The sequence below is a fragment of the Pagrus major genome, chromosome 23 (assembly GCF_040436345.1).
Source record: "Pagrus major chromosome 23, Pma_NU_1.0".
Lineage (NCBI taxonomy): Eukaryota > Metazoa > Chordata > Actinopteri > Spariformes > Sparidae > Pagrus > Pagrus major.
This window is the reverse complement of record NC_133237.1, coordinates 3,314,056-3,325,655: the sequence shown is the minus strand read 5'-3', so window position 1 is coordinate 3,325,655 and position 11,600 is coordinate 3,314,056. Positions and strand designations below refer to the sequence as shown.

The window sequence follows — 11,600 nt, the reverse complement described above, 5'->3', positions numbered from 1 at the left end:
TGTCTGGATTTCCTCCTAAGATGCATCAGTAGTGGGTGTACATATACAAGAAAAAAACAACAAAACACTAGTTAGATGAATCAGGACTGAACAACATTTTATTCTGTACTTTTCCAGAACTTCTGTACAATACCAACATTTTCAAGACCTGGAAATAATCACTTCCATCCGTAATCCAGGTTTTATAGAGACGTAGAAGAACCCTGATTTAAGCACAACACAACACAACCAAACAGGGATATGATTTCTTCACTTCCACTTCAGGAAGTGTGTTGCAATCAATCACATTTTGGCAATCACATATATTCTGCTAGGATCTGCTTCTCATATAACCATTCTATAACGTAATAAAACAAATAAAAAGGAATGCCCTATATTAGTGATCCCATTCGAATCTTTTGCTACCCCTGCCAGTGGAACAGGGTTTGACATAACACCAACAACAGAGGCAAACTGCTCCTCTCTCTCCATTAAACATGGCTGCAGAGCTAAAGGCAGACTGGAGGACAATGGAAGGCAGGAAGGAAATACAACAAACACAGCGCTTATACATCTGTCTGACACCTTGTCTCAACATGTTGGAAAGCTTCTTGAAAACTGTATAAGAAGATCAGTATGCTAAAGTTAAACAGCCCGTATTTGACTTAAGGAGCAGTTCAACATTTTGGAGAAAAAAAATATTTCCTTTCTGGTAGAAAATATGATGTGAATATTGATACTGCTGTCATGTCTGTTAAAAATGACGTTACAGGCATCAGCTTGTTAGCTTAGCTTTGTACAAGTATGGAAAAGAAGGGGAGCAGCTAGCCTGACTGTCCAAGGGTAACAAAATCAACCAACCAACTCCTCTAATTTGAACTAACAAGCTACTAATCTTGGATGTTTGATGTGTAAAAAAATACATGTGTACAATGTCATTTTGTCTTTTTTATTTTTATAATGGACTGTTTCTTGGCACATAATCGCACTGTAAAATGGCTAATGTCATGTTTACCCTTTGACTTTGTTCAGACGAGACAATATATATCATGCAAATCAGTGAGCCTTAGAGGTGGTGGTAGGTATGTTTTGTTACCTTTGGACAGAGCCAGGATAGTTTTCCCCGTTTCAAGTCTTTGCACAATGCTAAGCTAACCAGCTGCTCGCTGTAGCTTTACATCAACTGTACAGACATAAGAGTGGTAACAATCCTCTTATCCAAGGCTAGGCAAGAGCACGAATAAGTGTATTATAGAAAATATAAAAACCATTTCCTTTAAAGAAGATCTCAACACAATACCCATACCCTTTATATACATTGAAGGAGTTGCTGGTGCTGGTTACTCAGTATAATCATTCCTCCTCTTCATACTTCATACGTTTACTGAAAAAAATGTAAAGTCAACCTGAAGCTTCTACGACGCTCCAAGTCAAATCAAGTGGGTATCTTTCAAAAATATCAATAAACCTCCGCCTGACCATAGACGGTATAAAATGGGGTCGGATGCCTTAACCAGCACTCTTTTTAATGGTCAGCACTGGATGCAAGAAAAGGGTCTGATTGCATGTTAGCTTATGATTTATTTCCACAGTGAACAGAGTTTTTTGGTGAGTTTATGTGAATGACTTATTCCAAGTCTTTTTCAATACAGTGGGATGTTCATTTTGTAAAGTATGGTCCTATTTCAAGTAAAATAGACGATAAAGCAGGATATGCTTTCAGGCATGGCTACCACAACGACTGTCAATCAGGTAGATGCAATGTGTATCCTCCCCAGCTCCATCCTCTTGTCCAGTTATGGTCACACCAATGGCGACCCCAACCCCTGCCAGAAGTCAACAAACCAATGGGTAATGTCAAAGTGGCAATGTCCACTACTTTATATACAGTCTATGGGACCAATGTACCCACTGGATTTGTGTTAACTTTAACTGTTGAGCTGTTTAAATGTTGCCTCATTAGCTTCCACTGAGGAACTAGAACGAGGACTGTAGATCTAGTCCTATCCTTACAGTTGAGTCAAGCTAGAATGGGATTTAAAGTGGAATAGGTGGAATGAATATAACAGTCAATAACACTTTCAATGTACATAAGACATGTGAGATAACTGTATTAAGGTGGACTTGAGAGACCAAAACCAATTCCACTGGAGACTTTCTTTTTATAAAGCCCTAGAAGTTCTGCACCATTCTCTTCCTTGCCTCGAGAACGCTATGTTCAAACTGCAAGCAATGCTGTCAACAAGTCTATTTATTTCCTGTGACACTGATGAGTAAAACTTGGCCGTTAGCTGATGTTAGCTGAAAAATGCTGGCTAATCAGATTTCAGGGTATAGGGTTTATCAGTTTATTTACACCAAAAAGAAAAAAGCTACTTAGTCTGGAAATGCCATATTTAAGTATTAAAATCCAATTATGTAGCTAGCAATGCCAAAGAAGTAAAACGGCATGATTTGCCCTCACGTAAAAGTCTGTAAACATGAAACCAAAGTGTTTGGTTGGGCCATCATTTAGATAGAATGGACTGAGTTACTTGCAGTATGAACGAATGGAAAGTTGTGTTTGCTTGCCTCCATTAGTTCCTCCAAGTGGCCCTAGCTCAAGCATGGGGTGGTTTGGTTTGTATCTTGATGGGTTAACCACAAGAACCAGCAGCCCAAAGAGCGGCAGGGTTTCCAAATAAACAATTCACCCTACACACACTGCAAATTAGCATTAGTTTCAGCACGACAATGAGAAAGCAGCATAACAAAGGGTATAAAGTTGGATGTCAATGAAACTGACATTTCTCTAACGGCTTTTTCATCTGGTAAACAGATTTCAACAGCACTATTAGAACTGAAAGCTAAGCAGAACTTTTTGTATAATACACAGGAATCATTGTATTCAGAATCGCGAGCAGCTGATGTTTGATGTCCAGTCTGAAAGAACTGCACTTTTTGCGCATTTGACTTCACCCTGCCCAGAGGAGACAAGGCACGTGACTCGCAAAGCCTCGACAAATAGTCATTTTTTTCAAACTACCTTACACTGTTAAAGGTTCGTCTTTCTTTCCTCCGCTCTTCAATACAAAGGTCTAAATTGAAGGGCAACCTGCTCAGATGAAACACCATCAACTTCCACTGCTCCAGCCAACTTACTGTGGCCAATTACCCTCCTTTCCTCAAGATCCCTTCATTTGGCCCAAGCCTTGCTCATCTTTAAAGCCTGACTAGATTTCTGTTTGGGCTAGTGGGCTTTTTGTGCATTCTTACAGCGCATTTAAAGGTTTGAGCCATGAAACTAACCTTTTATTTCGACAAGCAACAATGGCTGGTAAATCTCAAAATCTATCAGGCATCTGGGCAGCCAACTTGAGTTTTAGAATCAAACTGACAGCATCAAAATTACAGCTGGTAAGCTACAAAAGTAGCACAAATACACCACTCCAGGCCAAATTTTCCAGCATTTGACTATTGGATGGTGTTTGTTTTTCATAGTTGAGAGACTATCATTTCTTCTCTCTCTGCATCACCAGTCAACAGAAGCTTGATTCCAAACCTGAACCCTGGACACACTAAAGCCTTAAACGTAGGTGTTGCATTCTCTTCTGTGATTTTGTTCCTCCACTGCAAACAAAACAAAAAAGGTCCCTTTGTCTTTAGTTCTTGGCCTGGCTTTGTGTCCAGCACCATCCAGGGAGTCAGGGCTGGGAGCTGCCCTGACTGTCGGGGTCTGTCCCAGAAGAGCTGGTGTCTGAGTCTGAATCGTCGTCATTGTGGTTGTCCTCCGCAAGGCTTTTCTCCCGTATTCGTCTGTGGGTGGTGCTGAGGCGAGCCAGCAGGCCCTGGTAGTCGAAACGACCACGCTTCTCGCCAAATGGGTCCTGGGTCAGAAAGAGAGGAACAAGAAAAATAATCAGAGAAGACTCAGAAATAGAGCTTGTGTTATGGTATGTGCATTTAGTCCTGCAATGGGAGTGTAACACAGGGCTACCATCTCTTTCTATTAGAATTTAAAAAATAAAAAAAATCTACAATCATTTTCTTTTTTTTTGGTATTATTCATCACTTTGGAATCTTTTTTTTTTTGGACACATTTTCTTTGACATATTTGCATTTATTGGTAATTTGACCAAATAGACCAGAAGAGACAGGGGTGTGAAACAAAGGCCCCAGATGGAACTGAACCAGTGGAGCCATTAATGTAATACAGAACTGGATACTGAACTGAAAGATGCTGCCTATTCTATGGGACCTTGTCGAACCAAAACTGTTCACCTGGTGCAAAGTTTTCTCCTGCTGGCCCTTCCTGCTAGTTCCAGCTCTGCCCGTAGTTTTAAATTGTGATGTCACATATTTTAAAAATCCTTTTCTCGGCTTGAGGAAAGTTTTACAAATATAAATCATCATCCATAAATCCAAAATGAATAAACGAAAGACTCTTGACCTCGTTTACAGCTGGAGGTGTCCTGTTAACAGTTTTACAGATGTCTTTTCTATTATGGTGCTCTATGGGAGAAATGCTTTTTACTGCAGCTGGCCACTGGGCAAAATTAGAACAAGGCTGAGCAGCGCCGCCATATCCAGGTCTGTAATACATTCATGGAGGCAGAGACAAATTAGCATTTGAATATCGTAAAAAAGATGTCTCTGAACCTTTTTATTCCTTAGTGGTGGCTGTTACAAACTCCTAGTGTCAGTTTCAAATAAGACACTGCATTGACACATAAATTGTGACAATAACAAATCAACTAAAAATATACTGACATCTACAAATTAAAAGAGATGTGAGAAACATGGATTAGAGAATAAATCATATTTATATAGTCACCTGCATGTTCTGTCCCTGTAGATGCAGTCTCTCTTTGCAGACTCCCTCGTAGAAATCATAGTATTCTAGGAAGGACTTTTCCATCACACTCCTAAAAATAAACAACAAAAAAGAAACCACACACACATTCACACACCAATCAGCTGATATGCAGAAAGAAGAGATGAGAGTGTGAGAAGTACAGCAAAGTATCAGAGAGAGGAAAAGATGTTAGAGACAAATGGAAAAGAAGAAGAGAGACAGTGACGTTTATCTCACCACAGTGCCTCGGGACAAGGGACTTTACCCTCCAGCATGTCACACACAGCCACTCTCATGGTTTCATGGCGGATACACTCGTTGTAGTTCTTGCTGTCCCCTGGGTGTCGCTCCTGAGAGACACGCACATTACTGGTATTATTTCATACAGTTGTTACAATGCTTCAGAGCTGAAATTCAACTAGAATCATCTCTCAGCTACATTAAATCTCCCATTTATTAGTGTGTCATGTGAGAGTCACCAAAGACATGCCAAGAAAATGTATAAAACGCAGTGTGGTTTAAAGATTTCCTCCTATAAAATTGCTGATGTAAAACTACATGTATACATTTTTTCCTTTTTCCCCTACAGGATCTTAACAACCCAAAACGTAACTGGTATCAATTGTCACAGGCTCTGCTTTTATTTCCACTACTCAACAACAACTTTGGGGCTGGGTTCTTGGCTGAAATTTCAGAGTGACTCAGGAGATGTTATGAAATGCAAGTTGCAGGTACTATTGGGGCCAAGGAATGCATCAACTTGCTGAAACATAATGACACTAAACACAGCATTGAGGTTGTTCATTAGGGGTGTCATGATTTTGATTCTAAATAAAAAACGGACACAGAAGAGCTTTTAACTTTTGTTTTCTTTTTCAAAGAGTTGATGAACCAAACTTTTTTACAAACTGAATTTCTATCTTTTATTGTAATTCATTCCATAAGGATGGGATTTTTTTGTTGATAAAGTCAAGCTGTTGTTGTAAAATACCCATGTCTTTTTGTCAAGGCATAAAACAATGATCCGTTGATTTTAATGAATCCAAATGTGATAGTGTAACAACGGCATAGCTGTCAATGCTGAAAAAATGTTTTAATCAAACTGAATCATGGATTTGAAGAACTATGACACCCCTTATATAAATACAATAATCAGATTCAGACTATCCAACTCAACTTTTGGTGCCTCGCTCTGCATTTGTCTGTGTAAAATGGAGATTGTGCATTGGGGAGTACATCACTAATTTGATTACATTTCCCTGTAACTTTCAGGTACATAATTGTGTTTATAACATTTCTGGCAGGGGGATATTTTCTTCATTAAGTAATGGGGTAGTGCAACCAAGCATTACATCAATATTTTTCACTTATTCTTACTCTAGCTTTAAGTTATGAGTCATAAAGTTTCTGAAATGGGAAGAGGGATGAGGGAGCTCCACTAATGTTAAGGTATAAAGGCATTTACTCAGTATTCAACATCAGAAAGCTGCTAGATTTGAAAACATTTGTGAAATAATACTTTACCAGGACAGTGGACACAAATGTTTTGTGCTTAGGTTTGTGTTTTAGTCTAGTTTCAATTTCAACTTTAATATGGTGTGTTTATAAATTCTGACTTCTGTTCCCGCATGACGCTGACACAATGTGTTTAGGTGCATGTGCTCAGAGCCTTGCATAAAAGCCTTATAGACTTTCTCATTTGTTTTAAATACAATACAGATACAAATATGTGTCACTGCTGTTTTGTAAAATTGTTCTGAGGCAAACACACAGCTCTCCCAGCTTACACACACACACACACACACACACACACACACACACACACACACACACACACACACACACACACACAGAGTACCTGCTCAAAGCCTGGCTCGTTGTGATAGGGGTTCTCTGTCATCAGAGACTGGATGGAGATGAGGACAGATGAAATACTCTGAGCTGGACTCCATGCTGGGCCTGTCCATGTCCTACACACACACACACACACACACACACGTTATAAAGTATCGTAACCATAAAGTAGTCAGTAGTCTGAAACACACAAATGGTTTCCCACCATGACCAACCATCTTTAATGGAGTCCTGTGACAGAAATGAACCCCGACTCACCCCAGGATGCTGAGGCAGACCTTGCCGTTGCGGTAAAAGTTGGGGTTGAAGCGGACAGTGTTATGTCCGGTGGTGATTAGCTTGACCCGTGGTGGGTGGATGGGGTAGTCGGGGGGGCAGCGGAACAGGAAGAGGAAAAAGCCACCCTCGTACGGTGTGTCGAATGGGCCTGTGATCAGGGCATGGATCTGTTAAGGAAAGAAAAAAATATGTGTCAGGAGGCAGAGAAGGACTGATGGATAAGCGGAAGGAAGACCCTGAAGCGGAAAATCTGACCTAGAATACAACTGACAACATCCACATCAGACCCCAGTTAGGAAGAAAATCAACTTTCAGCTAGGCTTGCTGCAGTAGCTTGTGTTCCTGTGTTACACGGTGGTCGGGCATACATTTGCCCAACGCCCCCACCGTCTTTTTGATAATTGATACTTAACTGGACGATAGACGATAAAATTTCAAACTCTCTGCAGCACCTGCAGCAGTGCATGCAGCACAAGTACCAGGAGTCACACTCCACTGATCATACAGTATATTGAAAGTAAGGAGAGTTGACGATGCCAACAAGGAACCTGATAACGTTAATGAGGGAGTGCGTTGCGGTGTGCGGTCTTACGCCTGTAGCTCTTCATCTAACAGCTCCTTCTTGATGAAAGCATTTTTGATAAATGGTAGCGCTAAGTGCTAAACTCACTGATCAACACATGTCCCGCTTATAGTCTACTTCAAAATAAAAGTCAACGGTTAAATGCTTTTAAGGTGAGGCTGCAGCTGTAAGAAATGTTCATTTTCCATCATCAGTTAATTAACACAGCGCTCTACAGATAGTGAGGACAGCCACAAACACTGACAGAGATTTATAGCTGGATCAAGTTGTTTCTGTGTCTAAAAAGGGCCTCATATAATGCAGCTGGAATCCAATACATCACACACAAACAAGTTAATTGCTGAGATCTGGGACGCAGTGACTACACTCACTACAACAACTCCGAATGGACAACAAAACACAAGCAGTCAAACTGTCAAACAGTGTGAGTAATTTTTTTGAGGAAAAAAAGGAAAAATTCTTCAATTCCAGCTTCTTAGATGTGAATATTTTTTGGTTTCTTTCCTCCTATACAACAGTAAACTGAATATCTTTGGGTTGTGGACAAAACAAGACATTTGAGGATTTCATCTTGGGCTTTGGGAAACACTGATCGACCTTATTTTTTACCATTTACAAGCAAGTAATCAATTAATTGATAAAATAATCAACAGTTCATTGAAAATGAAAATAATCGTTAGTTGCAGCCCTATTGTTGACAAGGCATTGTCAGAGATGAAGCCACGGAAGTCAACGCCACAGAGTGTAGATTCCACTGTATGAATAGAGTAGACTCTGCACACTGATGTCTGTGCCTAACATACAGAAGGAGCAGTTGAACTAGTGTGTGGACTTCTTTGCATCCAGCACTGACAGGAATACTTGAATATGCATGATGATGACAGTTTTGCAGGTGCCGCAAATGTCGTATTTGTCAGAGTCATTAAAATGAGTGGCTCTAACAATGTTTAATTTTCCTGCATTTTACATGAAAAATAAATGTGATGAAAATCATCATCGCTTTCACATTTGTAAAAAATATTTTTATGCCCATATTGCTTAGCCCGAACCCAATTGCAAATCAACCAAAATTACTTTTAATTATGTTAATAATTGTATACAGCAATCCCTATGACGCTGTAAGTGTAACATTTGGAAATGCAGCATCAGGTTAAAAACAACTTGGCTGTGACTTTGCAGATGCAGTCTGGAGACTGTGGCCCTGACTACAAACAATCAGAATAGAAGGAAGCTTGCTAAAGACATCACAGTAAACCAAACTGCACTTAACTGATGACAGTTATGTACAGATATTCATGCGTTGGTTTTTCTGTAATGGTCAAAAGCAGAAAAGTGGTGGCAGCTTCTTCTGTAACTGACTGAGGGAAGATGATTAAATGGGAAGATGATATCGTCTGATATCGATTGCCCCTGAATTTAATCGAATCCAAAACGTATCCTGGCAAACTTTGTGACATTGGCAAATACTGTATCATTGTCCAAATAAGCTATATAATATTGTATTGTGATGAAACTAGTGATTTACACATCTAGTCAGTAGGTACTCTGTAGTCATAGCCACAAATGTTTGTGTCCTGTGGTAACAGCAGCTGAACTTACACTGAAATTAGCTGCTGTTCTCTCCGTTTCATTTAATAGCTCATACATAGGCCCCAAACGTTTGTAGTGCTTATCTGATACTTGATCAGTTCAAACAATGAATGATTTGTGTGAACGCAGAAGCAGTATGCGAAACACTTTTTGTCTCGCTTGTAATCCATAAATACAATTAAACCATGTGTTTGAGTTATGCTGCATTCCAGACAACTCGCATGTCTAAAATTACGGACCTCCTACTCGATAAAGTACAACAGAACGCCACTTAATGTCAGAATTCCTACTTGTAAAAATGGGGCGAATCCATCTAACCCAACTTCATGTGGGAGCAGTTGTCTAATGTCACACAACAATGGCAGCAACCGTGGGGAGGTAATAGTATCAATTTGTAGATGACAGTATTTGTATTGGGCTAATGAACGGAATATTTAGATTAGTATCCAGGTATCAAAGAGGTGTAAAATAAAATGATTGATGGAGTCTGTTAACTCATGTGTTGTTTCCTTCTATTTTTTTATATATGCAAATTTTGGAAGATGGAAATTTCAACTAGGAAATTCCTACCTCCAACATTGACTGGAACACAGCATTAGTTCTTGCTTAGCTAAGTTTTTCTTCTTCGGGTGTTTTTTGAGCTTGGCACATATACGGCCAAGTGTATCACATCTCATCTAGATTTTATCTGGATACAAGACACTTGAAATGGCAAATGTAAATCGGGTCATGATGTGAATGCCTCTTCACAGGGGACCTCAACTTTTACCTTGGTCATGTCCTGAGGATCGGGGACAACAAACATCCCTGGTGGAGGTTCCTTGTAGATGGACATGATATCCCTGCAAAGACAAGAGAGAGGGAGGGAGACATATAAAGTCATGGTAGCGATGGAAAGGATCACACATAGAGATCTTACACAGACATCTGTCCCCGGTCTGAGCACAACCTTGCTTAGCACCACAGATGAAATTCCACTTATGTCCATTGTGAGACTTAGCAGCAGTGAGCTCATGGATAGACAATCTCAAAACCACAGCAGCAGGTAAATCCAAAACTCTCTACTTGGTGATACAACGGGGGAAAAAGAGAAATGTCTTTTGGGTGAACTGACCCTTTAAAAACGTCTCACTCTCGTTTAATTAGGAAGCAACATGTCAACAGTAATATACAATAATTAAAATGGGTTTTACATTTAAGTGCATGTTTAAACAAACAGAAGAGGTAACACAGCTATCCTGAGTTAAACATGTGCTCTGTGTATTGGCTTATTTACATGAAGTTACTTCTCCGTCATTTGGAAAGTCCCTAAAGGTTTCCATTGATGGCAGAAACTTTGTAGAAAGCTTTCACTTTCGATTTTTATTCACCTCATTGGCATTTCAGGGCCTAAACACCAACATACAACTACAACGACACAGAATATTCTTCAAAACTGTTTTACTGCTGTTTAGTACCTCTTTATCCTCAAGATGCACTGCTGGGAAGCCTTCTCGTTGTCCCAGTCCGTACTGAGGGTCGGGTCCCACGAAGTAGCGTGGATTTGGGACAGGAGGCCCGCTCCTGCTACACCAGCCACCCCGCCGACCCCTAGCCCTACACCGGGGAGAGGTGAGGAGGCGTGTAATGTGGGTGACACGGCCACGACGGGTGGTGAGGAGCCGGGGGTGAATGTGTTGCCAAAACCGGCTGGGGTAGCAGTGACAGCGGACATAGGGGCCACCACAGCGGCTAGGCCACTCTGCGCGGCCGCGGCGGGAGAAGGGGAGGCCGGGTTGGCGCTGGAGTGAGCGCCGCTGGCTGCCGAGTGTCCCACCGGCAGAGAGTTGGCCAAAGTCGGCAACAGCGAGGCTCCGCTGCCCTGTCCGGTAACGCCTAAGCCAAGGGCACCTCCGCTGGACTGCTCTCCAAAGCTGTCCGCCATGGCTCGCGGGCTAGTAACGTTAAGCTAGAGTAACCGTTATCGTTGACTAATTTACTGGGCTAGCTAACTGTTAGCTGCATTGACAGCTGTGTGCGAAAGTTACCTCTGTTTGTTTTGTCCACTGGAATCAGAGAGCAGAAAAATGGAGCCGAGCCGAGCTCAGAGGCGAGGCCAGAAAACAAGGTATTTCTTCCCACGACATGGTGGCTACTTCTCGTTAGCTTATGTGTTTTTCCACAGGCCTCCAAAAAGTATGAAGTCGTTGGCAAAATTACCGCGTCCACCTTGCTACGGCTTATGAAGTAGGTCACCGCCCGGTTGTTATCGGTTTAAATGAACATGTTGTCAGAATAGCTGGTTTTCAACCGACCACATCCCCACCAGACCAGTCCATCACATAACGCAACTTCAGGCTCTGTTTTCTCTCCAGTCAGGCAACACGGGACATCCGGTGGGCACTTTCAAAGTAAAATTCCTCCTTTGGGTGTTGCGATCCCATAGGTCCATGGACCCGATGTGTAACACTCAGAGGTGGTACGGTTAAAATGAGTGTTTAT

General features: G+C 41.2%; 1 protein-coding gene across 1 annotated transcript; it reads right to left on the bottom strand.

The window, feature by feature from the left end:
* Nucleotides 1–71: 71 nt before the first annotated feature.
* On the bottom strand, nucleotides 72–11,474 carry ube2z (ubiquitin-conjugating enzyme E2Z). The gene is made up of 7 exons (XM_073493877.1): nucleotides 10,577–11,474; nucleotides 9,889–9,961; nucleotides 6,926–7,113; nucleotides 6,672–6,783; nucleotides 5,051–5,163; nucleotides 4,793–4,883; nucleotides 72–3,845 (listed from the first exon to the last, which is right to left on the bottom strand). The coding sequence occupies exons 1-7, from the start codon at nucleotides 11,041–11,043 to the stop codon at nucleotides 3,663–3,665; spliced, it is 1,227 nt and encodes a 408-aa protein (XP_073349978.1). The 5' UTR covers nucleotides 11,044–11,474; the 3' UTR covers nucleotides 72–3,662.
* Nucleotides 11,475–11,600: the final 126 nt, after the last annotated feature.

Bases quoted from the DNA above. Each gene is read 5' to 3' on its own strand.
- ube2z (XM_073493877.1), bottom strand. From the start codon at position 11,043: ATGGCGGACAGCTTTGGAGAGCAGTCCAGCGGAGGTGCCCTTGGCTTA. The intron at 4,884-5,050 runs GTGAGATAAACG...GTTTATTTTTAG, and splicing joins CCTTGTCCCGAGGCACTGTG to GAGTGTGATGGAAAAGTCCT. The intron at 3,846-4,792 runs GTGACTATATAA...TTTCTGACCCAG, and splicing joins TACAGGGACAGAACATGCAG to GACCCATTTGGCGAGAAGCG.